General features: G+C 49.4%; 11 protein-coding genes across 11 annotated transcripts; 4 read left to right on the top strand and 7 right to left on the bottom strand.

Moving 5' to 3' along the window:
* Positions 1-1057: 1057 nt before the first annotated feature.
* ANOM_004605 (uncharacterized protein) lies at positions 1058-1314 on the bottom strand (the record flags this gene model as incomplete). The annotated part of the gene is made up of 2 exons (XM_015549862.1): positions 1058-1092; positions 1143-1314. The coding sequence occupies 2 exons, from the start codon at positions 1312-1314 to the stop codon at positions 1058-1060; spliced, it is 207 nt and encodes a 68-aa protein (XP_015409124.1).
* Positions 1315-2746: 1432 nt separating this feature from the next.
* On the top strand, positions 2747-3445 carry ANOM_004604 (uncharacterized protein; the record flags this gene model as incomplete). The annotated part of the gene is made up of 1 exon (XM_015549861.1): positions 2747-3445. The coding sequence occupies one exon, from the start codon at positions 2747-2749 to the stop codon at positions 3443-3445; it is 699 nt and encodes a 232-aa protein (XP_015409125.1).
* Positions 3446-3891: 446 nt separating this feature from the next.
* Positions 3892-5790, bottom strand: ANOM_004603 (Zn(II)2Cys6 transcription factor; the record flags this gene model as incomplete). Its single annotated transcript, XM_015549860.1, has 1 exon — positions 3892-5790. The coding sequence occupies one exon, from the start codon at positions 5788-5790 to the stop codon at positions 3892-3894; it is 1899 nt and encodes a 632-aa protein (XP_015409123.1).
* Positions 5791-6566: 776 nt separating this feature from the next.
* ANOM_004602 (putative cysteine dioxygenase) lies at positions 6567-7632 on the top strand. Its single transcript, XM_015549859.1, has 3 exons — positions 6567-6914; positions 6976-7234; positions 7294-7632. Exons 1-3 carry the CDS (start codon positions 6627-6629, stop codon positions 7395-7397), a joined length of 651 nt encoding a protein of 216 aa, XP_015409130.1. The 5' UTR covers positions 6567-6626; the 3' UTR covers positions 7398-7632.
* A 1078-nt stretch (positions 7633-8710) lies between these two features.
* On the bottom strand, positions 8711-10189 carry ANOM_004601 (putative oxalate/formate antiporter; the record flags this gene model as incomplete). Its single annotated transcript, XM_015549858.1, has 3 exons — positions 8711-9618; positions 9672-9764; positions 9829-10189. 3 exons carry the CDS (start codon positions 10187-10189, stop codon positions 8711-8713), a joined length of 1362 nt encoding a protein of 453 aa, XP_015409128.1.
* Positions 10190-11100: 911 nt separating this feature from the next.
* Positions 11101-13323, top strand: ANOM_004600 (fungal specific transcription factor domain-containing protein; the record flags this gene model as incomplete). Its single annotated transcript, XM_015549857.1, has 4 exons — positions 11101-11198; positions 11365-11450; positions 11508-12131; positions 12188-13323. The coding sequence occupies 4 exons, from the start codon at positions 11101-11103 to the stop codon at positions 13321-13323; spliced, it is 1944 nt and encodes a 647-aa protein (XP_015409129.1).
* Positions 13324-13506: 183 nt separating this feature from the next.
* Positions 13507-15539, bottom strand: ANOM_004599 (MFS monosaccharide transporter; the record flags this gene model as incomplete). Its single annotated transcript, XM_015549856.1, has 7 exons — positions 13507-13788; positions 13846-13946; positions 14015-14240; positions 14294-14376; positions 14447-14838; positions 14906-15059; positions 15140-15539. The coding sequence occupies 7 exons, from the start codon at positions 15537-15539 to the stop codon at positions 13507-13509; spliced, it is 1638 nt and encodes a 545-aa protein (XP_015409140.1).
* Positions 15540-16339: 800 nt separating this feature from the next.
* Positions 16340-18110, bottom strand: ANOM_004598 (Zn(II)2Cys6 transcription factor; the record flags this gene model as incomplete). Its single annotated transcript, XM_015549855.1, has 2 exons — positions 16340-17903; positions 18028-18110. The coding sequence occupies 2 exons, from the start codon at positions 18108-18110 to the stop codon at positions 16340-16342; spliced, it is 1647 nt and encodes a 548-aa protein (XP_015409141.1).
* A 943-nt stretch (positions 18111-19053) lies between these two features.
* Positions 19054-20147, bottom strand: ANOM_004597 (uncharacterized protein; the record flags this gene model as incomplete). The annotated part of the gene is made up of 4 exons (XM_015549854.1): positions 19054-19352; positions 19416-19621; positions 19673-19863; positions 19926-20147. 4 exons carry the CDS (start codon positions 20145-20147, stop codon positions 19054-19056), a joined length of 918 nt encoding a protein of 305 aa, XP_015409142.1.
* A 2730-nt stretch (positions 20148-22877) lies between these two features.
* Positions 22878-23761, top strand: ANOM_004596 (uncharacterized protein; the record flags this gene model as incomplete). Its single annotated transcript, XM_015549853.1, has 2 exons — positions 22878-23469; positions 23538-23761. The coding sequence occupies 2 exons, from the start codon at positions 22878-22880 to the stop codon at positions 23759-23761; spliced, it is 816 nt and encodes a 271-aa protein (XP_015409133.1).
* Positions 23762-24139: 378 nt separating this feature from the next.
* On the bottom strand, positions 24140-25526 carry ANOM_004595 (uncharacterized protein; the record flags this gene model as incomplete). Its single annotated transcript, XM_015549852.1, has 4 exons — positions 24140-24682; positions 24739-24856; positions 24917-25289; positions 25374-25526. 4 exons carry the CDS (start codon positions 25524-25526, stop codon positions 24232-24234), a joined length of 1095 nt encoding a protein of 364 aa, XP_015409131.1. The 3' UTR covers positions 24140-24231.
* Between the last annotated feature and the right edge of the window lie 1322 nt (positions 25527-26848).

Below are 26848 nucleotides of genomic sequence, written 5' to 3'. Positions count from 1 at the left end.
CAAACTGCCAATGATATAGCCAGAGTTATCGAACGGCCTTTGCTAAAACGTTCCTAAGAATGGCCGGCTGTTACGCGGCCCACAACGGCCGGAACGGAAACTTTTAGTGGAGCACTGCCGCAGATGTGAGGCACTTGGACAAAGTTCGCCCCTGACAAGGCCTGCACAACATTTTCTGTCAACTGCTAACATTGCGCTGGTTTGAGAAATAGGGGAGTCTGCGATTGCAAGTTATTATCGCTAGGGTTTGCTCAAGCCCAGTGATATGGCTCATTCCCAAAAGGGAAGGTATTGTACGAATCGGGTTAGTCTAACACGTTTTATGTAAGCCTTCCGAATGAGGTAAGTTTTTCGCCAGAAGCCCTCGACTTGATGCTGGAAAATCGTACGAGTAGTCAGATTCAGTGTCTGGTTGCTGTAGTATACTTCAAATGCTGTATTTGCAGTAGTTATAGTGATACAGAAGAGATATATACAGGATAATCCGCCTATGATCTTCTAGAAGTTATGTTTAGGAGAACTGGAAATATATAATCTGGCATGGATATCTGCACCACTTCCATACAATATTAGTAATTCTCGATTTTCTAGTAACATTAGAGAGGAAAGAATGTATATTTAAAAGTCTCTTTTAGCAACCATTCAGTTTATGATCTTCAAAATTGCTATCCTAGGCCACGCCAGGCGATGAGCTGTGTAAAGTCTTAAAGTATATGATCACACGTTGTGCACCAATGAGCCTGCCAAATACAACTACCGAACGGCGACTGAGATTGCTTAGGAGCAAAAGAATGATATTTGGTCAACCGGTCTTCGAGACCAGGGTTATGTAGTATTGGTTATTTCGGAGAAGCACCAGTCTAGCAGCCTCAAATGTTGGCCACCAATAGCCATCCAAGCCCAGCTTCCATAGGTCCCTATCATAGCGGAGCGCTTTGCGCTCTGCTATTATATTATACCTTCGTATATGTTGCTTATTAGCTTCTGATCCCAACCAGGGAGCTTCCAAAATTCTAACTCGGAGACACATACAGACTGCATTCGCAAGGATGATTCTTCAGCTGCAGAATCCTGATTCCTTGCAAGAAGCCACTAAGTTGATGTTAGCTCATGTCTCATAGTCGGTGGGTATTTGAACGCACTGGCTAGACTGCCACATCCATTCTCGACGGCTCCAGGGGCAGTGCAAGAGGATGCACTATAGACTGCAATACATTGAGCGCAGTTCATGCGTGCCTCAAGCTTTTCGGCAGGCTTTGGGGCCGCAAAAGCTCCAGTGAAAAGCAGGACGAAGGCGAAGGCGGCAAACTTCATGTTGAATAAATTGAAGTATGTAGAAGAGGGTGCAAGTTCATATGGTTAAAGTAGATTTACTGGCTTCTCAGATTTCCAATACCGGGGATATGACTCGACTTAAATAGGCATCATTCTTCTCAATGTCTTACCGAAAGGCTTGCCGTTTGTCGCACTTAGTTTCGCTTCTCCTGCCTTGAATATCACCTCACAGAATCGTCGGTTGTAGTTGAAGGGCCATGTGCTGAGGGGGCATCGCAGACATCGGAAATGGATCGGTGCTCTCTATCCCGAGCGTTTCTGAACACTGTTCATCATTGTACAGAAGTTGGTTTCTGGTAGAAGGTGATTGGACGTGTCGTGTACGAAGCTAGGCAGCTATGTAGCCTACACAGCTACTTCGGCATATCTATGTCCGTTCGTCATGTTTTAGCCCCAGACTAAGGTGCCAGGCTAAATCTTAGCTTCTAACCCAGGTCTGCATGCTCAGCCCTGCGAATATGCAGCGTATCTTCCTCTATCGTCGGGTCTCAGCATTGTGCGCTAAGATATTGACTGAGCTGTAGCAGGTCTTAGTACGTGGTATTTACTACGGGCAAAAGAACACCTCGTGGTGCTCTGTTCTTCAATTAAGGACTTTGCCTGGGTAGTTGACCCACGAGACAAACTTGAGCACTGTTCGGTGTAGAGGATTATTTTTGGCCCCAGCTTAGTGCGCAGGCTCCACAAGCGTCTCAACCCTGTCTCCCTACCGTATTCGAAAGGGTTCTTGTCGATCGTTGATAGTTGCGTTTCGATTCTTTCCTCCTGGACTATGCGTCGGAAATTCCGACTCGGAAACATGGCCCGTAGTAGAGGGATCTACCCCCACGGTATTACTCGTGTACGAGTCAAACAGAACAATGTTAACAGAACTGTTCGAAAAACAAGGTAAGGATATGTCCAGTAGTATTTGACGCATAGCCTGCCGCTAAATTCCCTAAACAGGGCGAGAAGCCTCCACCTGATAGATCTGACTAAATTATCGTAGGTGGGATATACTTCTCACAAGACACATTTGATGGATTCATTGCGAGTTTCATACGGCAACTTGATAGTTTAAAGACAGGCTAGACGATGACCACTAAAGCCCTAGCGGATACCCAAGCTCTTATAGTTGATGTGGCCTGTTCGCGCATTATTTGACAGCCTTAGAGAGCACCAGCCTGTCGCACATCCAGCGCAGCAGTCCTGTCTGGATCCATAAAAGCTGACGAGTCCTGCACCTCTGCTGATCATCAAGGGTTTTTGAAAGCTGTGTAGGTTGCATTGAGGGCGCGCCATTGCCAGCAAATTCAGTATATCCAGATATAGCAGGTGTAAATTCACTTCTACTGCTCGTCCTTGGCAGGTTGCCACCCTTCTGTCTCTCTCAACCACCACCGATGCTCACCAGCAATTGATCTTCTGACAGATGTCGCGGCTCACCCCCATTAATATTTGGTTTGAGAACGGATGGCCCCAGTCCTGGCAATGGACAATGCTGGCCCCCCATATCAGATGCTGCCCCGAAGGTACCACTCATCTCGCGTGGCAGAATTTCCCAACTCTTCAAATCCTGAACAACACCAACACCAACCGTCTTTCCCCGGATGAGACACCAAACAACGGTAGCGAGACAGTTAGCAAGCGTAATACAGATCCGTCAGTCTCAGACATTTCCAAGGATGAGAGCTGCTTGAACCAGGACGCGGTCGGGAAGAACTGTGCCTCTGCGATTGCCCACAGCCGCTCAGAGCCGCTATCATATTCTGGAAAGCAAGCTTTTCTTGAATGGAAAGCACCAGGCAAGAGTGTCGGGCCAAATAACTCATACATCACGACAACAACTGCCGGGGAGCCCAAGTTTGTGGTCTGGAGTTCCCAATTGAACTTGACCTACTCGCCATTGACCGTGACGGGTGACAACACTGGTTACACGTATCCACCGGAGCATTTCGTGTATGGCGATGATGGTATTATCAATGGCACTATGGCCATCATGCTGACCGATCTTGACCTCTTCGTCACCCCTTTCAACTTGACCATTCTCAATCCTCACCTTGTCGCCCTCGGTTTGTACATGACCGGTCAAGCAGAACTATGGGAGGTCATTCAACACCATGCCAGATAGTGGAAGTCAACGTCGCCCTGTCAGCCGCCTCGATACAAATTGACTTGGTTGGTAGCAATGTCGATGAAGTCTTAAATCAAAACAGCGGGAACCCTCTCTGATATATTATTTTATTTGATAGAGCTTGAATTCAATGATAAAACTTTTCACGAGAGTGCTTTTTTGTTTTGACATTATTCTTTAATGGATTATGTAGGGCGTGCATAAGGATATGGCAGTTACACAGGCAGGCAAACCACACCTGCCCCCGGGGCGATGAAATTCAGGGTATATAGGCAGTTCACCGTAGCTAACTTGGTACGTATCTGGTAATATCGTGCAAGATGGTATGTATCCAAGCGTGAGTATAAGCATTCGTGCATTGTATTTGCGCACAACTCAAGTGGCGCAAAAGGCTTTGCCTTCCAGACCATATCCAGGGGTTCCTCGACTGGATTCAATTCGGTCTAGCTGAGATCAAAATCCGCCAGGCAGTTGAAGAATGAGGCATTGTAGCAGGTCGGATCAATGAACCCCGGAGCAAGTTCAGGTATCATTAAGCCCTGTCCTTCCGCAACGGTCACTGCTGGAGGTGCATTCTGGCTGATACGCTCCACATCGGTCGAATCTCGAGGTGTCGGAATCGACTTCAATGGCTCGGTATTCCATTTCTCGATCGAATCCGAGAGAATGTCGGCTGCAGTGGATCGGACACAATCATACGCACATTCGGCGGAGCCCCAGGTTCGCTTCGTACTTTTCAGACACCCGAGAATGAGGGTGACGCGATTGCAATGATGATCGAAGCACTCTTCGGAGTGATTGATGGAGGTTGCGAGCTGGATCATACCACATAGAGCCAATGCGGGAATGACGAAAGGCGTGTGTTTTTGGAGGTTGGGACAAATGGAAATGGAGTCGGAGACACGCCGTGAGGCTTCAGTCGCCTTGATACTATGAACCAAGCGCGGAAAGGTAGAGGAGAGGTGACAGGGCGCAGATGGCCAGAAGCAGTCGTCGGGTTGTGTCAAGAGCGGCCGAAGATCACTGCGTGGTAAATGCAGCAACATGGTGGCATACGCAATGATCAAATGGGCTTGGAAGATCATCTCATCCACATTACCATACGAGTCCACAATATCCAGTTTGCGGGAGGGTAGGTGATTGACCCAGCTGACGAGCGCATTTTCAATGGCCTGGAGATGGTCGCGATGATAATCCCGTAGGCGATTCAGGACCAAGACGCGACACAAAATGGTTACTGCCTCAATGCGGTAGCTGAAGGACGAGAAGGCGATTTCTTGGGCCGCAAATACTCTGCGCTTGAAATCCAGCATCTTGCGTGGCGGCGGAATCTCTCCACATCCTGTGTATGCGGATTCATCGCAAGGCAAGCCGACCTCCGGAGCGACTGTAGTACATCGAAAGGTAATTGTCTTGAGCGGAACGGCCATGAATATATCCGTGATGTATAGCTCCCACCACGTTCTTCTCATGCTCTCCGCTTCAACAGATCTCTCAGGATGGACTGACGAAGCGAAATCTCCTCGATGCATGCCCAGCTCAAAAGCGATCTCCGCACTTTGCGAGAATGCTTGCTGCGCATTTTGTCGCTCGCCGCGGGCATACAGGGCAATAGAGTATATCAACCAAGCCTGGACCATACACGGCGAGCGGTCCGGATTGGATTCTAGCGCGGCATCTACCTTGTCCTTCAGCTGCTGCCGGGGGCCGGATGGCAAGTAATGGGACCCGACGAATTCCACCACCAATTGAAGAAAGGGAGGGTAATCACGATCCTTGTATAACGTGCTGGGGACCAAGATGGGGTGTGCCACATGGAAGTGCTCGTAATACAATCGAGCACAGCGATCATCTTCGTCCCATGACCTCCCTGGTGGCTCCAAGCGATCTGAACTGGCATCATTCGGCGATAGGATCGCCGGCCATGGGACACCTACAAGGCCTGGGCGGCTACTCCGCGGAAACGAGATATTGCTACTATCCGGTGTGTTCATCGGACCAGGCGCACTCGTTACTTGCAGAGGTAGCCCCGTTGCACGGTGAGGTGTTTGAATACCATTCCCAGTGCCATTCCCAGGGGAGTAATGCGTGGCACTGATGCTAAACGCATCATCCAGTTTCGAAGCCGAGGGCCGATGTTGTTGTGCATTATGATATGCAATGTCATGCCGTGGCTTCCGGCGTCCTCCGCGGCGAGAAGGGAGATACTGGCAGACAAAGCCACCCTGGGTACAGCGCGAACAGGACGGTTGAGTGGCATCACATTTGAGATGCTGTTTGCGGCATTCCGTACAAGCAAGGGCCGCGAGGCCAGTTTGCCGGGTGGATCGTCTCGGGGTCATGTTGATCATGATAACGAGGATATTAAAAATTAATCAATTGTCGATCACCATCCGTTACATGGATAGCCCCGCCTATGCGACGTTAACTCGTCATCCTGCCAGCGGGAGAGTTAGGGTTGTAGTTGAAGATGTGCACCTTTTAGCTAGAGCCAACCATCGAATTTCTTTCTTTTTTCCCGTTGAATTTCCGTGGCGCTTTTGGTCTGCTCGGTCTCCCCGAGTATTACGCAAAACGGATTAGTGGCGAGAGACACGTACCCTACAATCACCTCCAGATAGACAAAAATGACCAGAAACACAAGTGAAACTCGGCGTCGATAGAACTATAACGTTATCCCCTATAGACAGTCAAGGGTACTAGCGTCTTGCCACGGCTCCCGTCGGTGGTCCGCGCCGTTGGCAGCGGAAACCGTCACAATCGCCGATTGAAACCTGTCCTTATCCTACCCGTCGAGGAAGCTACTTGAGATATGTAGGGTCGACAGGACTGTTAGACTATGGCTATGAATACCCCAAAACTCTGGAAATGTTCTACTGCACGAGATAGAACTCTCTGATAGGATGGCTGGGCCACCGCTATTCGCTCAGCAGATTTCTTTGCATCATCAGTACCATTCTGCAGAAGCCAAGATGCGTGGATCCACTGGCAATCGGCGATTCAACTGGACCATGGAAGCTGTCAATCGCCGATTGCGCTATCAGGGGGCGTTTGATGGTCATAATATGATCGCCCAGTATGGCGGTCAATCAATCAATAAATATACTGGGCTTGCTCAACCACTCCTCGGGGTTTCTCAAAGTACTACAATCACCCATTCGGATTCAAAATCGAAATCATGTTGGCTTCCGCGATCCAATTGCCTCTCCCGTTACCGCACCCGTCGCCATACAATCACCGCTTCTTACCTCCCACATATGATCTACAAGATCTCGTCCATGACATCAAGTCCTACCTAGGAGATACCTCGGGTATCGATTCATCAGATGTAGACCATGAGCACCTGATAGCTCTGGCGCAGAAGTATATCTCAAATCCGAATGATTGGCTGCGGTTCTTCTACAACGACCCGAGTAAGAACTATACCCGCAATGCTATCGAAAACATCAACCACAAGGCGAACATTGTATGTTCTTCCTTTCCTCTGACTGCACAGGGCCTAAGGGACCATGACTGACTTGTCCAAGCTGCTGCTGGTATGGAATCCAGGCAAAGGCTCGCCCATCCACGACCATGCCAACGCCCATTGCATCATGAAGGTCTTGGCTGGCGAATTGACTGAAACGGTCTACCATCCTCCCAGCAGCGAAGGCAACGAGACAAGCCCGCTCCAGCTCAAACACCAAAAGCGATACCAGACAGATCAGGTGACATATATCTCAGACGATATTGGTCTTCATCGGGTTCACAACCCAAGTTCTAATCAAGTTGCCGTTTCCCTTCATAGTGCGTATTGCCTAAACCCTATTAATTACATGTGAGTCTATGACACTGACCAAGCATAGTCTACACCCCTCCCAATGCCGCCGATTATGGCTATCACATTTTCGATGGGGCCACAGGAAAGGCCAGTTTTGTATCGCAAGCACAATCCCATTCGAATGCCTAAAGCCTGCTGGTCAGGCGTGCCACACGAATGTCCTGGAATACTTGTCGTCAACTGACAACCAAACTACAGGGTCGGGTACCCTTTTCCTTGCCATATTTCCTGTCAGACTTGTTCATGGCTCGTATATATCCCTAGCGTTGTTCTTGCTCTGTTTACTTTCGGTTCCTTTTTTTTCTTGTTCTTTCGGTTACCTGTTATCATTATCGCACAAGGTGCTCAGAAGCCATATATCCCACATGATAGTGTTAATTAATACCATATCCATATGATTATTGATTGCCCCATCAAGATGCTAGTGACATTAAGCTTCTTTGACGTTGGAGTCTACCAAAATAACTAAATATCTTTGAATTGGTTGCTGCTGCCGTCGAACAGTACCGCAAACAAAGCTTTGTATAATTTAACTACTTGTGCTATCACCACAATCGTTCAAAACATATCACTGATATCCGCTCAAACCAATTGCCAGTCGCCTCTCCGTGAAGCCCGTTGACTAAGGTCTCAACCACGTACATACCATTCCTGCTTTGTTTCTCCTTCGTGCTTCCCGCAATATGTGGAAAGGCAATGGGAGTGGATAGGATCTTCACCCCTGGCGAGAAAGGTAGCGATACGGAAGTCCACAGGCGCCAGGAAGGGATCCCTATCACCATTGCTGATGGATGGCTTGAATTATTTGGCTCGCAATAGTGGAAGCAATGTAACACTGATCAGCGCTCCATGACTATACCCGGACGTTTTACTCGCGGTTGAGTCCGAGGCTTGTGACTGATTGGATAGATCTCAGCACAGTCCCTTACCTGAAGACCATGGATTACTCCGATACAACCATCAATATCCTTCAGGCGTCTCCTGAACTAGTAGCAGACAAGGTCATTTTCTTCGAATCCCAATATCTCGATTTGGGGCTGTCGAAGTCTTTTTGCTTTACCATATTTGGAGAAGGCTTTCCTGAGAGTTAGGGCTCTTCTAAGATAAAAACACAATGCCAGTGATACGTTGGCTGGATTTAGAAAGATTATCAGATTTAAAAGCGGGCAATGATCGAGATTCTGTTTGGCATAGCCAGAGAACGTGGATAGGATGGTTATCACAAAAGAGGTATCAAGAAACTTGCCCAAGTCAAAGAATGTAAAATCCAAAGATTTTTGCCACTCGACGCCCTTAATGTCAAGCTTAAATCCTAATTCGGACAGCTTCGACTCGAGAAGATCGGTCCAATCATGGTGAGAATCATCTGGGGTATCAAGATTGAATCCTCCACTGCGATACGGTTTTAGAGGGATCCGTACTTCTATAATCTAGATTTATATTCAAAACTTCACCTTCCATCCCCAACCCCCCGCGACTCCCCTGGCGACCGCGAACGCAATACCCGACACCAGATACAAAACTCCGCCGAAGAGGATGAGCCCCCAATACTCGCCGCCATTGCTTTCCTGAATCGCACCCGCAAGGGGAATGCCAATCAATGTGCCGACACTGACCAGCGTGAAAGTGGTTCCATTGCGCTTTCCATAATCCTCGGTCCGGCAGACTTGCGAGATACACACAGGCGTCAAGCTGATCGCTGCCCCACTCCAGAACCCGAATAGCACGGCATATGCAATAATTGCACCCTCGTTAGTACCCGCCTTATACCATAGCGCTAGCGTACAGATTGCACAAATAACGGCTGTCATAGTCATCACGTTGAATCGGCCCATTCGGTCGGCCAGAATTCCCGGAAAGGCTCGTCCTGGAATAGCCCCCGCGTTCAGGAACACGGACAGTTTGTATGCCATCGATGTTTCCAAGCCGGCAGACAACCCATAAGACACAATGTACGTGTATGGGATGAAGACGGCAAACTCCACGAGCCAGACGGCCAGTGTGGTCAGGGCATATCTCGGCTCCAAGAGGGCTTTCAGATCAATTGCCATACCAGCCTGTTGGTTGGGTGGTAACCGCGTCTTGAGCAATAAGCAAGCCAGAGCACACAAGACGAAGCAGATGATTCCGATGATTCGCATCGCCCACGCGAAGCCGAGTGTAGGACCAATATATAGAATGATTAAAGGAAAGAAGACGCCACCGAGACCGCCAGCCGTGCAAGCAATACCAGTTGCAAGGCCGCGACGTACGTCAAACCAGTGGCCGACGGCGGAGATGGCTGGGGTAAACAAGCAGCAAGAGGAGATACCACCAAGAACGCTGAAGGACAAGAATATTTGGTAGTATTCTGCTGAGAGATTAGCGATGTTTCTCTTGCGCTTGGCAGGGCCTGACACCTACCGGTGCTTGCACTGAAGAAAAAGACGGATAGGACTATGCCAATGGAGCCTGGTAGTACCACCGGTAGCACTCCTCGGCTGTCAAATATAGGTCCTGTGAATTACTTCCATTTAGCACTCTCCACCACGCCGTCGGAATACACATGCATTGTTCATACCAACTTGAGCACCCCCGAAATAGAGGAAAAAGCTAAAAGCGCCAAAGATCCATCCTAAACTGGAGGACGAGTACTGTGCCAGTTGATGATCGGCTGTCCAAGCATGGAGGACTCCGATGGTATTCAACAGACCCATAGATGGCACCATGGCACACCAGGAACCCAGTACAACGAGCCATGCGCGGAGACCGCCTTCGGGATATTTTGCATCTTGATAGTGTTCACAAGAATCTGGCCTCGTCTTCTCAACGATATTTGATATCGCGCTACGAAGTGTTTTCTGGGGCTTGTTGCCCGTTACGTTCTCAGTGGCCTGTTCGTCACTGACATGCTGGCAGGCATTTAACTCAGCGTCTGCCATTAGCCGCCCAGTAGTATGCAACAAACGGCACTTTGACGGTTCAATACAAAGCGAAATGCGAGGTAAAACAACCGGGTCAGAGCCTAGATCGCAAATACGGAGCCACTTGAGGATTAAAGCCCTTTAGTTAAAAACAGAGCACATGTAAGACACTTGGCAGACCCAATTTATCAATCTCTACTCCATAGTGGAGACAAAATTTGACAGAGAAGGGCTCGTCGGGCACACGTGATGCCGAATGGGCTCCACCTGCCTTGATCTTTGGGGTTCGGAAATTTGGAGATGGATGTAGAACAGTCCATAATGGATAGTGCTTGGGTACATTTGTGTGTGATAGTGTCGCGGTGCTTCCACTGAGTGGTGCCATGAATCTGTCGGGCAGAAACACATAGAAAGAAGCCTATCAATAAGGTCAGTTTGGATATATATTTTCCTCTATGTCGGTGGTAAGGCACCGATATACTTAAATGCTGCAAGGTAGCGGCGGACCAAGCTCCTAGTGATAAGAGTAAAATTAGTATAACGGCATATTAGAAGTACTCACAGTAAGGTGTTGATATGTTGCAAAGCAGCCATGTTTCTTTTTTGTCTTCTTCACCTCAGGTCTTCCCAGGGCCTCAGGCTAAGAGGACGGTGACACTAACCACATCCAGACACAAGCACTTGATTTTCCAGGCTAATCCATCCTCGGATTAGATCCCGGAGCATCTCCGACGGGCCTTGGCACGTGACCGTGATTGGCGGAGAGATTTGGCAAAATCCGCCCTTGTTGTATCCGTACGAAATACTAGTTTCATACATACTTTCTATGCCCAGTACTCTTACATCCCGAAATCCTCTTCATTTATAGCGCGTCATGGACATAGATGTTGCAAGAGATTTATCCCAAACACGGTCAAGGTCACAGAGTCATGATGAGCCAGCTCCGAGGGCAATGGCGAGCGCTATTCCCCCCAGACAACCAGGAAGTCGTCGACGGGCAGCCTGCCAGACCTGCAGGAAGAGAAAGGTCCGCTGTAATAATGCTAGACCAGCATGTGGCTTTTGCCAACATAATGGTATGAATTGCGTTTACGTCGAGCGTGGTGAACCAACAAAGGAGTATGTAGTATATTAGACCTCGAACCTTTTCCTTTAATCTAAACCGACTACGACGGCATTACTAATGAAAACAGGGACCGGGATTTGGGAGAGGTGATCGAGCGGCTGGATAATCTGACCTATGCAGTCGAGAACATTCATTCGTATCTCTCCTCCACCGGTGAGTCGTTTCAATTATTTGCTCCTGCACATACATGGGGTGCTGACCGGAGCTTAGGAACCCCAACTTCCAGTGGGCGGTCCGCCGCACCGCAGCAAATGGGAGGACAGTTGGACCTTCCAGTAGAAGACACAGAGCCATACAAAGACTACCTACAGATTCCTTCTAGTCGTGGTAGCGCCGATACGGTCCTCACATGGCCGATTTTCCGCGGACGATTTCGCGAAAATGCTCTAATCACGACCTTATTCCAGTCGTCACACGGGGCGGAGAGCTCTGCCATCGAGACATGGGTTGTACCCGATGGGTTCCAACCGACGAATGAGGAGCGCATTCCAGCCCTGGTAGATCAGTTCATTCAAAACGTGCACACGAAGAATCCAATCCTGGATCTAGAAGCCCTCATTCGCTGGGGCCGGCATGCTGCGGAGTTCGGACTCCGATGGGATGCCCAGTCCTGTCTCGTCCTGCTAGCGTGTGCACTTGGGTGTGTCTCTCAGGCCTTCACGCTGTCTATGAAAGCACCCTTTCAAGGCGAAAGAACAACGCATACCTCCGATGAAAAGTCCTCCTTGGCGTCGGGGTTGAAAGAAGGCGAAACATTCTTCGTGATGGCTTGCCGAAGAATTGGCCTTCTACGATACTCCGTACTTGGGGCTCAGTGCCACTTCTTTGCAGGAGGTTTGTAAATTTACGGATGAAGTTCTCTGTAATGACAGATATTGATCGTTGTCTAGTTTACCTGATGTATACGTTTCGGCCGCTGGCGGCTTGGAATCATTTCTACCAAGCCTCAACCTTTTATCGACTACGGTTGAGAATGATTGATGGGTTGAATATTGACGACGATCTTTCGGTGGATGAAGTGGCTCAGCGCGGGACTTCAGTATCGCGACACATGGAACAGAGCTTGTATTGGTCGTGTTTCAAATCCGAGGTAGAGATACGAGTCGAGCTCCCTTTGCCACAGTCGGCGATCGCCGAGTACGAATACCCAGCGTTGTTCCCAACCCCGCCGAATCTCTCAGAGGACTACCCAGAAGGCGGATCACACGGAGCTGGATGGTCAACATCCTGGAATACGTCCAGACCAACAAGTAGTTACCAAAGTAATCGAGCCCAAACATCATTTGGCGTGCGAAATCACATCATGCAACTCTTCGATGAAGAACAAAGCTGGTACTACTACCTGACTGAAGTGGCGCTCAGACGGATTGGAAACCGTGTGCTCAATGCCTTCTACCGAAAGGGACAGTCTATGTGGTCGGACATCAGGCCTTTCATTCCTCTGGCACTAGAGTTTGAAACACAGATTAATGCATGGTCTGCTAATCTTCCTCCAGGGCTGCGGCACTACAAGGACAATGAAAGCAGTGGTCAAAGCAGAAATCGTTTCTCTGAGATGCAGGACTCAATATCGCTCGAGCTCAGTTGGGCCATCGCCAACCGATTGTTAGAGATACGCCTATGGCTGTATCAACCCTTCTTGTATTTCGTCATACATCATCCAGTCAACACTGGACAGGAGGCTGGAAGAACGCGAAGTTCATCATTTACCGGCGAGGAGCTATCAACTATCGCTGTCCTAGTCCAGTCCGGGATGCACTGTGCTCTGAAGATTTTGGAAGCAAGGTGTCTTCGCCACCGCCATCATGGGATTTGGTTCGACCTTCGAGCCCTTGTGACTAGCTCTCTAATTGTGATTGCTGCCATCAAGAGCGGCAACCTTGACGTGCCGGGGATCGACCGTCCCATGGATTTGAAGACTCATTTCGAGGGCACACTACAAGCACTTAGTTACTGGGAAGACGAGGCTCCAGATATCAAGAAGGCTCGCGGTATCTTGGAGGGCTTGCTTACGGAAGTGGGCTAATCATCATTACAGTGCGATGCAGCCAATTGCACTATCTTCATACATATCGTCGATGCCCGATAACTTTTATTTCTTATGTTATGGAGTATATACATTATTCACATGAGCTCATCAAGCGGCTGACCGTGGTTGGTATCTGTCAATTCGCCAGATCTCTTCAAAAAACAGTCTTGTAGCGTTCTCCTAGTCCTCAATCGCCTTGGCCTTCTCTGTGTCCGAGAGATTACGAGCTCGGGTTGCTTGCGTCAGCTCAGGATTATTTTCCACCAGCGTTTGGAAGTTTCGCTCGGCATCCCACACCCAAAGGCTGTTGGCTGCGAACAGCAGATCTATTTGCTCCAAAGTGCGCTGATTTGACTCGGGGTACAAAGCCCACACCATGGGGATCGTAATAACGTTGGCGATCCCGAAAATATACAGGGTCTTCTCTCCAATGGAAGAGAACATGATGGGACAGAGGAGAGTCTAGAGAGGTTGCAGAATTAGTGTCCAAACGGGCGTCAAGTATCGATTAGCACATACCAGCCACCCATTTCCAATACTCCATCCTACTACACCCCATGCATTTCCTTTGGCACGAACCGCGAGGGGGAATATTTCTGCAGGATACAGCCACGGAACCGCTGTGACAATGTGGTTAGTATATTGTGGTGCTTGCCATACGGAAGTGCGAATGAGCGTGTTGACTTACTGAGCCAAGTCGCTCCAAAGATAGAAGTGAAAATAAAGACCATAGAGGCGGCAGCAGCACCATACGATGAAGCCTTGCCGGTATCTCCTGCAGCGTTTGCTTGTTTACAGAGATACGAGAAACCTCCGGCAAGGAACATCGCGATTCCCTGCCCGACAGAACCCCAGTACAAGGTCCAGCGACGGCCAATACGGTCCAAGGTGAAGACACAGACTAAGGTTGAGAACTGTGTGTGTGATTAGCAATGTCTATCGACAACCCTTTCTCAATCAGTCTTACCATGTAGAAGACATTGTTCAGACCACTCACCCACTGGCTTTTCTCGGTATCAAAGCCAGCCATTCGGAAGATGACAGGGGCATCTGCCCTCAGTTAGTCTCTCTTCATTACTGGTTCACCTTAGAAATGTTGGTAGCAAACGGTCTCACTTACAAACTGTTACCCCCGCAATTCCCACCCATTCCTGCATGATTTGCAGCCATACAACCAGCTGTACCCGGCGACCGATGTGAAGATTGCCTGAACCTCTCCCAGTGATCATGGAGAAGTATGAGGTGCTGTACTTCTGAGATCTTTCGAGCTCAGCAACGTTGCATATATCCCGGAATTCAGCCTCTGCCTTGTTCCCGTCCTCGGGGCCTGTTCCACGTAACCGACCGAGGATGTAGCGTGCTTCCTCCTCGCGACCAACCTTGACCAACCATCTTGGAGACTCGGGGAAGAACCAGACGAGGCCCAGCAATAGGAATAAGAGAATAATTTGGAACGCAATGGGAAACCGCCAACGTATGGCTGAACGCCCTTCATCGATGAACGAAAGGCCGCTGGAGTATAAGATTAGCACGAACGCGGTCCAACGTGGTGTACGAGGTCTGTAGCTGGATGACTTACAATTCTAACCAATATGCCACCACGACACCGAAGATGTTCAATGTGAATTCGATTGCGATGAATTGACCACGAGATGTGTGTTCGGCCGTTTCCGTTGCCCACACGGGAACAATTGCATTCAGAACTCCAGTGCCAACGCCGTTAATCAACCGAGCTAGTTATGGTCGTGATCCATCAGTTCTGTTAAGCAAGAAGAATATGTGCCAGGTTACCATGGGTGTGGGCAGGGCATACCGCAGATAATCCATTGATGATTCATAGCCGAACACTGCAGTGCAGCACCAATAATGGCCCACACTGATCCAACTGCAATACTCTTCAACCGTCCGATTCTTTCGCCAATCCAACCCCCGAAAAGAGCACCGACCAGGGTACCTAAATAATAGACGGAGACAATGCCACCCTGAAGCAGACTGTCGGTGACAACCGGGACATTTGTGTCACCGTCTATATTCGCTCCGTAGCCTATTCCCATGAGCTCGAGATAATCGCTGGAGTTGTTCACTCCCCCCATCATCCCTTGGTCGTAGCCAAAGAAGAATATAGCCAAGGCAGCCACGCAATTGATGGCGACCAGCAGTTTCCGCTTCTCCAACTTGTGGACGACATTCCACCTATGGATCTGGTTCGTCATGATGATTAGGCCGATAGGCGACTAGGATATGAGCCTCAGAAAAACAAGATAGCTGGGCAGATAGGAAGGTCTGCAAACTGCAGAGGGACAAAATATGATGCATTGTATTCTCGGGGGGTATTGAAACTTTTATACATTCCTGACGGCTGTACCCCAGATCCAGGTTGTTGGACCCCAACGTGGAGAATCCGGGGAGACACGCCTACATACAGCTTACAGTCACGATTCCTTGATAACTACTGACGGATTCCACGCCGTTTTCTCCGTTAGCTCGCAAGTGTTCCCCACTTGGACCCGAACCGCTAATCCTAGTCTGTCGTAGAACACGAAGTTCCAGTCTTCTATGGCACGTGCCGGCATAAACGCCGTTGTCGCCCGCGCGCTCGCCCTGGCAGCTCCACCGAGACCACTGTCAAGACAATGTCATTGTGGATAAACTCGTCACGATTTCCCCATTCACCCTTTACCTCAAAGGGTATCAGGATATTTTGACTTCAGCGAATGCCATAGACCCACCAGGAAGTCGGATACCAGCCCAAGGTGGATATGTAGTGCCGTCGTCCGTAGCAAAAGGTCATCTGGAGGATGGCAGGAGACACAGCGAGCTATGGCGAAATAATACTCTCATGGCCTCAAGGCTCTCATGGGTGTCATCGACGATGGATTTCAAGTCATATCTAGGTGTGTGTGTCGCTTGTTGCTATCCTCATTACACCATCAACGAAGACCCCAATCCTGTCTTTAGATTCTGTGATTTGATCCACCTATATTATAGCAGAGCGCTTCGCACTCCGCTATTATCAAAGGGGCAGTATCTCCGACTCCCAGGGATCGCAGTTACCGTCGTTTTGGGTTGAGCTACCACCCTGGGAACGGCGATACCACAATCGGATTCCGGACCCATCAGACAGGGCACCTGCACGCATCGCACAAATACGCGCACGCTCAGGAACAAGCTCACCCTGTGTAAGACCCTCCGACTCAATCTCGATCATTCGATTCACAACAAAAGCTGTCCCGGAACTTGTCCAGGCCCCTTCTTGAAGGTGCCATCTCTGCAATAGCCGCACCGCCTCTCTCCGAATATACCAATCGCGGCACCGGAAGGCACAAAGGTAGAGAGGCGGGATCATACCCATTCCGACGGAGAATGTTGGTATGGGAGACTGACTGAAGTCGGAAGAAAGAACAGATTGGGCGAGCTGGACCACACGCCGGAAGTTTGATGTGAAAGAGTCAAACCTGCTTTCTCCCTCGTCCTGCCTACTATCTGTCGAGACTCGGATGATGATAATCTCAGTCCATAAGTCGAGGGCAGCTAGTGTATGACGATCTCTTGGTGATAAAATCGCTTTCTCGCGAGCGAGTGACTCAGTTAGTTCTGTCTTCCAAAGCTGGAGCTTTTGCAAAATCGCGTCCTGGTGTTTATCCAGGATCTCCCTAGCCACGGCCATCTTACTGTTGCCCGGATCGTTCTCACATACAAGCCACGCCAGACCAATCAAGAGATTACATGCGTCTCCAAGGGAATGTACAGGCTTGCGCCACACCGGGTTCTGGAGAGCCATAGAATGAACGATGGAGTGATCGTGCCCTAAGATAACCGCCTCTGGCTCCCGGAGACTCGCCCAGTGCAACTCTAAATGGTAGAATACATCCGTCAACGCTCGTCCATACTCCATGCTCTTCTTCGTATTGCTTAGGTATGACTCCTGCAGGAGACGGGCCCCATGCCGTAGATGACAACTGGCTGCGTTGGTATCTCCTTGGAGGAATGCAAACGAAACGAAAAGAACGCAAGTAACCAACGTGATAAGCATGTGGGAATCCTGCCCACAGCTTGCACTCTGCAATCTTTGTTGCAAACAAGTAATGGCCTTGTTACACTGTCGCAGGGGAAACAATTGAGGATCGTCTTGATTTCCCAGGTTCTGTGAAGACTTTATTGTGTCGAAACTTCGATGGAGGGCACTGATGGCAATGATCGCATGACGGACAGCCGGCTCCTCCTCACTGACCTGATGCACCATTTGATGCCAAAATTCCAGCGGAAAGTAGCCCGAGCATTGCGAAGCCGTGCTGGAGCGAAAGAAACCCAGATACCAACGCTCGGACAGCGACAGATCGGCTTGGCTCGGATCTACTAAAAGGCGGGAAATCCAGGTACCGGATTCGTTCGCCACAGTAACTTGGTTCTGTCGAACTTCAATTGTTGTCGTGTAAGGTAAGTCAACCGTGGCTTTGGTGGTTTTCCAGGCTCGAGTTCTTCGATCGATGGTGTCCTGATAGCCGCCGCACTCGCGCCCTGCGCTGACACAAGTGCGACAACATGGGCGAGCCTCGTCACATTTCTTCCGCCGAGCCCTATCAAGCTGGGAATTAGTACTGAACTGCCCATCCAAACAATCGCTGCCGTCACGCTCCTCGGTCAGGGGCAGCCGGAGCGATATCCTAAGTCGGATTATCGCGCGTCGGTGGGCGATCTTACTTGCAGGTCACACAGCCAGTGCGCACCTTGGGACGGCTCGTCCGAGAGCGTCGCTCCTTGGGTGGTGTGTGCAGAGGGTCCATTTTAAATCTTCCTGGGCCTCTCCTGGATCTCGCTTGTCCAGGTTCATTGCGTGACGTGTTGGAACAGAGACACGAGGTGGGTTGCGGCGGTTATGCCGAGGAGTGGAGACTGCCACCGAACTCTCGTTCAAGATCGGCGCTTTTACTCAACTTCATTGGCCAAGAGAATGATCTCGACTCAGTCTTCGGTCGGTCGGCGTATATGCAGCCCATTCTTTCGAGCTGCAATACCTATTGATTGCGCACCCTTAATCGTTTCCATGACGCGAACGATCTGAGCCGGTGATTGATTGCGGATCACTCAAATTAAGTACATGAATACGCGTCCTTATCTATCCTTTTCTCCCTTCCATGGCAATTCTGTGTCGAACCTCTTTCTTACAACATGAGCATCCACTTCTAATCCGCTGTTCGTGCATGTGTTGCTGGCTTTCAGGGTATGGTCCTAGATTAAACCCACATTTAATGCCACAGAGGATAGATACTTTCATACTTAGCGCAGTTGGAGTATGCGACAGACTCATAAACAGCACTCGCTGGAGACCCCTGCCGGCCACTCCTAACCAAAGAGCAATCTCCAGTAGTTCACATACCATTCAACGATATTGGCGGTTGCTTTTTGAAGACCTGCTCTGGAGTTTCGCGGCACAGGACATATAAATGAGCTGACATATTCAGTGCAGTATATCCTTTGCACCAGGATATATGTGACAGCGCAGCCTAGGAATGTCACAGTACAAATACTACACGCTAAACGGGGGCAGGAGCAGTATTCTCCAAACCCAAAGGCCCGGAGTCTAGTCGAGGAACACAAGTTATTTCAAATAGATTTGTTGGCCATTTGCTTCTGCTCAAAATTGAAATAATCCTTCAACCCTACAGCTGGGCGTTGTAACATTCAGATGGGCCACTTTGACGTTTCATCTTGCTCTCTGGGCTTGCATCAGGCAGGGACGACAATTCCTCCATCCTTCCACGAGCTGCCATCATAAACTTGGGCTGCAATGGCGCCGACAGGGTTCAATTTCTTGTAAAATAGAGTCACCTTGCCATTGACAACAAGAGCACTGAAGCGTGTTCCGGGGTAAAAGGGTGCAACCTCAACGGTTCTGTCATCAACGCGGTGTTTGATTTTGGAGGGGCTGCTCTTGTCTGCAAAAAAGACATGCTTCTTGCCATCATTCACTGTAGCAAGGGGGGTACTGTTTCCCACTTCACTTGCTGGGACAAGGGTTTTCTTGTCTGGACAGGAAAAGCTAGTCAGATATCTGCGATATAGATATGTTTCGTCACAGGGAGGCTTACCATGCCATGTGTTGTCCTGACTGACCCAGTGATTGATATTTTGTCCATGGTCCTGATAGTAGAGGTCAATGGTCCCCTTGACGATACTACTTGCCAGGTCGGTTCCTGGGAGTGCCAGAACGCTCTCAGGTAACACTGTTTCGGTATACCACGGACTCTTCGGGACCCGGCGGATCTCGGTGATTTGTAGTTGAGCACCGCGCTCTCTGCTGGATGTCAGTAGCATTCGAAGAAATGCACCAATTGGAAGGTCTTACGTATTGAAGTAGACCCATTGGGATCCATCCGGATTCCAGTCGGAGCCATTGAATGACCCACCAGTAATCCGGGAGATCGACGCAGGATTTGCCGAAATTCCATCCAGCTTCCCATCTGTCCAGGTCCCGTCGGAAAGAACCTTAACTCTGTCGGCAACTTTCGCGCTGGAATCAAGGTAGACGACATGAATCTATACCCATAGTCAGCTGAGGACACCGCTCCTGGTTTACCCGTGTATTGGATTATACATACGGTCGACTTCTTTTCAAAATCCCCGTCGTGCTGAACATAGTATGCAGTCAGAGCCGAGCCACCCAGGGCAGCGTTACTAGTGACCGTGGAAGCCTTGGTCGTCCAGCTTGAGCCTGACTCAGAGTGGGCTTCGATGATATCTTTCCCGTTCTGATAATACAGAAAGCTGTCTTTGCCATTGGTTGTGACCGCAGCCAGCGCAGTGTTGACAAGGGAGCTCATCTTGTGCGGCAGAAATGGCTGTGTGGTAGTAGAATGATTTCCGGTAAAAGAGAAACGGTTGCTTCGCTGATGTTTGACAGAAGAGCAGGCTGGGCTTTATATCTTGGAGGGACGGACTTTGCGAAGGTGACAGTTAACCACAAAGACAGCAGGAGCGCCATACTGAGGCCAGTCGCAGCCAAGATGATGTGCTTGAGGGATTTCCTGCGTGCGGGGATGCCAAATATCTGATGAAAGATGATGCCATCCTGATAGATGGCCGAGGCCTCAGCAGAGCGAAAGTGTGCTGCATACGCTTGGAGAGGTGCGGCACTCCATAGTAACCCATGCACCTATGTGTTGGACGCATCTCAGAGGTCTGCTCAAGCAGTGGAATGGTGGAATGAACATGTGAAGACATTGCCATTTGCTGAATGTGACGGCCAGAACTTGCATGGCTGGCTGACCTGTGTGAGGTGCAAATTTCAACTGGATTGCAGAACCCAATGGCATCCTCATTCGTGCTTTTTTACGTCACAAACTGCAACAAATATTGCGAGTTGCATTACTGTTATAAATCAAAACTGTACTGTGCATTAAGCCATTCAGCTCGTTGCATATGCTTTGTGAACGTCAAGATGGACATTCTCCAGTCCATGGCGTTCAGACTCCTATATCACACTTCCCTCTTACATTCCATACCACCCCCTTCTAGAACGGAGGGAATTTCGAGTCTAGACAGGAAATACATCCACAAGTGCAGTATTTTCAGAGCATATGCCCCACGTTGGTTTATGGCGCGATTATTCTACGTGTTATGCATGCCAAGAGCTGAAGCGATCAGCGTCTCGTTGGGTGTTCATTCGCCCATCATTGTTCACGTAGTGCGAGTCATGCATTAGGACATGCTTCTTCACCAGCCGGATGTCGAGGAAACTCAGACCCCTGCAGGCTAGTCTCGAGCATGTCCATTCTTCCTTGGCATACCGCGCATCCCTGTTCCTTGGCTTCTACCCTATGGCATAATGTGGCCATACGGAAACAGTGTAACTGGGTGATTTCTATCGTCAGTGGTGTGATCACATATTATCGTCGCTTCATGCTATGGAAGTGCTTTAACTTGGTCTGATAACCTAATGTAAACTTGCTAGAGTAGACAGGTAACTGAGCAAAAGGCCTTTGCCTCATTACGACCTTTGTTATTAATGAATCATGTCCCTCAACTCACACAACACTGCGATTCCATGGTTTTTTCATCCACCACCCAGCAGCCACTACATGCGCTCCTTCGTAATGAAAATAAGTGGAAACCTTTCAAGTGCCGACTGCTGCAGGGTTATAGTACACTGACTGTGGGGTGGATTACTTTTGTTCATCCACATCCTCGAATTACTTGATCATATGCAAAGAAGCCTTACATAGCTCCGGCGGCAGTGTGTCTATAAATCGACAAACATCTCAGAGACTGTCAGCTTTGAAAGGAAGGGGCCGCTCCCTATAGTGCTAGCCGTATGCCGAGCGATCATTAAAAACTCGACCAGACCCCTTTCTTACTGGTAATTGCCAATGTTCCCCAGGCTGCTGTGTCAGATCCGGAATTTACCACTTTCAAGGGTGGAGAGCTACGACAGGATTAATCAAAGCAACGCGTCTTAGAACGCCAAGGAAAGATGAACTACCTATCATGTAGCGAGAGCTTCTCAGCTAGCCTTCATGTTTGATGCGCCCCTGGCTGCTGTGTTAGCCATTTTCTACTCTGGCTGAAGCGCCAAAGGAGCCAATGAAGGTGCTCACACCTTGAGCCACACGCTCGGCATGCATGGATCTATTTAAAACCCGAAGCAAATATGGCTTCGTTGCTTTTTCCTCTTTCTTTCCTTCTTCTTAGCCAGCCTTGATCTAAGGTCCCTTCAGTATGTATTATTCTAGTCTTAAATTGATCCATATTGACGACTTTATCAGATCGTCTTTTGGCTAGAACGAGTACTTTGTTCAGGCGTATGTTGTATAGATGCGCAGATGGTAGACATGACCTATGCCATCAGCCCTAAATGCAAGATCCTACATCATTGAGATACCTCCACTGGTTCAAGGCCAATCGGAATGTCCGACATTCCACATCTCTGAGAAGATATCCGGATGTATCAGCCGCACCACCAATCCTTTTGACTAGAACAATTCGTTTATGGTACTATGTTACATTCATTGTCAATATTGCCTAAGATAATCCTCAATAGCACCTTGTGTCGGGGCTTCCGCTGCACGAAGGGTACGAAAGTATCCACACAATATTGCATTAAGCTCCGCCCACCCTGAAAGGTGACTGCCCTTGACAAATTCGCCTTGAAGGGTTCTGAGTGTGCCACAGATTTACGTCAACATACTCGTCAAGCGTATACCAAGCATTCCAATTCGTAGGTTCACGAAAGACTCGGCGAACCTAGCCAAAAACCGTCTGGAAAAGTACAGCTGGAACGCCATGTTGGAAGACTGGGCTGGCTGAATACCCCGGGGCTACGTTTGAGGTAGTCTGCCGTGAATGCCATAGGATTTGGATTTAATGATTTTCTCGATTCATCTAGGACAGCCGTAGTGAGGAGCAACATTAAATGAGATACCCAAATGTTATAAATACACGCTCCCTTCATCTATTACACCAGTTCATCAACACTTGGATATCTTCGACTCCCTTTTCATCAAACCTGTCCATCTGTTGAAATCCCGCCCTTGTCTGGAACTCAAACCTCCAACATGCATTTGCAAGCACTTGTGCCCCTTATCCCCCTCTTTGCCAGCCTTACCGTTGGTCAATCATCTAGCACAGCGAGAGCGCTTTACTACAAAGTCTGCCCTGAACACGACGGACAGGAGAAAGCAATCAACTCCAACGTCTTGGTCACGTACCATTGCGATCAGCGGCCAACGAGTAGAGACAGAACGGTCATATCCGCTGGGAGTCCGGATGAATGCGCTACCATATGCAGCAAGAGCGCCAGCTGCGAAGCCAGCTTGTGGGCAGGTAAAGAGACCACAGCTGGCCGACAGGCGAACACGGCCAAGTCGTGCGTTCTTTACCACAGCCTGGGAGGCTCCCTCATCCCTGAATCACACGTCGTTTACATGACATACCGAGCAAAGGAGGACCCTCTTTTCCCGGATGAAGATGACGAGTGCAAGGATGACAAGGCTCGAATTGGACATTTGCAAGTCCAAGTGGACGATCTGAAGCGCCAGTTGGAGACTTGCAATGGGAAATGCGAAAAGGGGTGCTTCGAGTGCCCGGAATACGACCAGGACCATATCTATGACCGAGGAAACGATTACAAGGTTTACTGCGGCTTGCGTAAGTAGCTCTATTCTTTCATCCGCATCAAGAGTGTTGTCTTGTCTTCTAATGGGTGTATCACCTAGTCGACGATGCCGGCTGGACTTCAGACGATCTCGCTACATTCGGCGACAAGACCCCGAAAGAATGTGTTCAGGCCTGTACTGATACACCGAAGTGCAAGCGCGCCATCTGGGTAACCGCTCAACCCTCAAACAAAAAGGGGAGCTGTTGGCTGAGAGATTACACGGTGCGAGCTGGTCCTGTTCCCACGAAGAAGACGGGTTATAGCAGTGCTCACCTGCAGTGAGGGCATGAAATAGATTGATCCTTTGCCGCATGCACATAACTCTCTTCGCGCGATTTGAATGGAGTGGTGCGCAGTATCTATACTCCTGCTTGGTATTCAACATATCTAGTATGCAATCACTATTGATGGGAATCGCCCAATCTCCTTTGTTTGGCTTTTATTTAGGAAAACGATAACAGATACTCTCTGTATTTCATATTAGTTATAAATTTACATCCGTCTTGTTGTTCTTGCTAATCTCTGTCCCTGTATGAGTGTTTCTTATACTGTGGCACTTGTCTAAGGTCAGGGCTAATCCTATATGTCTATCAACATGAAGAGAGTGCACACCCAGTAGTTTGTCATGCGTACTGACTGCAATTCGGCACATTATTGAATAGTTCTATTATCTAGTTCACATCAAGACGTACATGGTATAATTATGATTGATTCTACAAGGATGAACAAGACTGAGAGGTATATTCCGAATCTCAAACACTCCTCGCCGGGTCGTCACTCGAATAAACCGACATCTCAACCTGCTTCGTAATGCCTTGATCCGACCGATTCGACGACGTTTGATGGCTACCGATAACGGTGTTGTGCGAATAGGGGTTTAGAATACGCTCAATACTACACGTTTCGGCATCGTTATTCGTCGCTAATTTACGGCGCGACTGAGTGGTTGCATTCTCACCTGTGCGACGATTCCCAGAAAAGGGGTTGTGCAGTTCATACGAACGGGAGAAGCTGTGGCTGGAGAATTTCTTGACGGAAGACATGACCAGCGGCCGGATGCAAGGGATCGACGAGGTGATGATAATCACGGCGTTTTCCACGTAGCCCCAGCGGATGAGCTCAATGCCGCCGGAGGCACCTAGGTTCGTGATGCTGGGGAGTTGGTTGAGTTTCGTTGTTTTCACGATAGATGCCACCATCGCCCTGGGCAATCGTTAGCAGCTGTGCGTTTCCTATGCTGAGAGAATCGGAGAACGTACACAAGACCCAGACTGAGCAGAACGATCAAGCCGAGCTTGACGCGCGTTTTCAGGTTGAGATTCCAAAAGACAGGGATGGGGAACACGGCCAGAAACAAGTCGGTGGCTGAGTTGACGGCTGGTAGGCAGTTAGTTACGCGGTCTTGTGAGAGAAGAAGGCCATGGCGAGGAGACGTACTGTTGGAGTAGTAGGCAAACTTGATAACTGCGCTACTGTCACCGCACGTCGTCTTCACGGTCGGATCCCAGAGAATCCGGACATCACGACAGATGCTAAGAGGGAGCACAGCGGAGACGATGTTGCCGGAGAGCTGCCAGATCATGATAAACCATAATGCGAATCGGTACGTTTTGTTGGAGCCGAGGATAGCGAGGAGGTATATGATAAAGGAGCAGCGGGCAATTGTCGTGCTCATAGTCACAATCGGAACCTCAATCGCGATGGCTTTCAACACGGCCTCCATATCCTTAAGCGGCACGGTCTCCAGGTTCTTTCCAAAACCATGACTGACTGACAAGGTCAAAAAGACCGTTGCGACGATCGCCAGAATCTGGGCGAGTCAGTTGACGTAAACCTTCAGGTATGGGGGAGGCCAACAGAGATAATTGGCATAGGGGTGGGTAAGGGCACATACCATAGCAATGATCATCAAGATGTCATCCACGCGGAATTGGCCGATCTTCAGCTTAGCGAAGACCCTGAGAACAACAATCAGCGTCGCCAGGGCCACGGCGACCCAGATTCCCGTCCGCAGGGCTGGGCCGCCATCAGGTTCACTTGCGCCCATGTCTTTTGCACCCTGAGCAGGACCGGGATGGTGAAGGAGAGTTACAGGGGGTGGACTTATTGACAGGGCCTCTTCAACCAAAACATTGTGGAGGCACCGCAGTGTCAGTCATACTGGACCTGGTCCTGCCAGCTAGATGGCGTCGCACATATAACTAGTCATGACTTTTTAAAGTTTGAACAAGAGATCTCAATCCGGGCTCGAGCTGCCTGACTTTCCGGCTGGATCGAGGGATAAGCGAGTAGGAAACCAAGGTTACCCCCAAATTTTCTCAGGATCCGGCATTGCTTGTGATCCCCGTGGAAGATTCTTTGACAAATAGTGCTCTCAGGTCGGCGACATACCAGCCAGGTACCCGATTGTGGCTAATTTCAACCGAAATTGGACGCTCTCTTTGGCTGACTGGTGACCATAGGATTCGGTATTGCGCCGCTGAGATTTGAGGGTGTCTCTTGAGAACCAAAGATTGGCGTGGGTCTTTATTGAACTTAAAAAATCCCGACTGCCAACCATCAGGCAGGCCTAAATGGCATCTGGGACTTCTCGAAAGAGGATCCACTGTGCATGATGCACGCCCTGGCCGAGGCGCCGTGAGCTGCAGCCGTTTTATACGAATTCAGTAACAGTGGAATCGACAAGCGCCGGCGACAGTTTCATGTCAATGTTAATCTCGACGCTCAGAGGGGGAGAAATAGTAGATCAGACTGGTGACAACCCTGAATTTTGGACTACATGACAAGAGCCTTGCCACCGGAGTAACGGAAATGACCCATTCCTTCCAGGATCCGCCGGTTGTTCCAAACCCTTGCGCCGTTCGGCGTATACGAATTTTCAGATATAGTGGGTTACATTCGCCCTTACTACTTCCACCACGGGAGAAAAAGCAAGACACCGAGAAACCGAGTCTATGCCCAGTTCGGCAAATACACGAGGCAATGCTTGTTCTCCATGGGCTTGCGCCAACTGGGTCCGCGTCCAATAATTCGAAGACTGGACCTTTTGTGGCAGACTCTCAGACCAACAGGCAGACCCACTCCTGCGCAGGCAGAAACAGAGTTTTCCGGTCCAGAACCGGAAAAGGTTTAGGGCTTCAGGTTGGAAAAAGGGATGACGAGATGGAATACTCCTATGATGTTAGTCAGAGACCAGCCTCGGAGCACTTGCATGGCATGGTCGCTACCAGAAGGGAGGTATAGAAGTTCCCCTTGGCATCGGATATCGTGCCTAGCCTCATGGAAGTGCGGATCGATCTGGGGACGGACGTAAACTGAGGATGGACAATGCGCCGAGAGATATATCAGATGCATTCCTCGGATGTCGCC

The sequence above is a fragment of the Aspergillus nomiae genome (genome assembly GCF_001204775.2).
Source record: "Aspergillus nomiae NRRL 13137 chromosome Unknown contig00058, whole genome shotgun sequence".
NCBI lineage: Eukaryota > Fungi > Ascomycota > Eurotiomycetes > Eurotiales > Aspergillaceae > Aspergillus > Aspergillus nomiae.
This window is presented reverse-complemented; position numbering and strand designations above follow the sequence as displayed.

Excerpts from the sequence above, each read along its gene's own strand:
- ANOM_004602 (XM_015549859.1), top strand. The coding sequence starts at position 6,627 with ATGTTGGCTTCCGCGATCCAATTGCCTCTCCCGTTACCGCACCCGTCG. Across the intron at positions 6,915-6,975 it reads TCAACCACAAGGCGAACATT|CTGCTGCTGGTATGGAATCC; the intron begins GTATGTTCTTCC and ends GACTTGTCCAAG. Across the intron at positions 7,235-7,293 it reads AGTTGCCGTTTCCCTTCATA|TCTACACCCCTCCCAATGCC; the intron begins GTGCGTATTGCC and ends GACCAAGCATAG.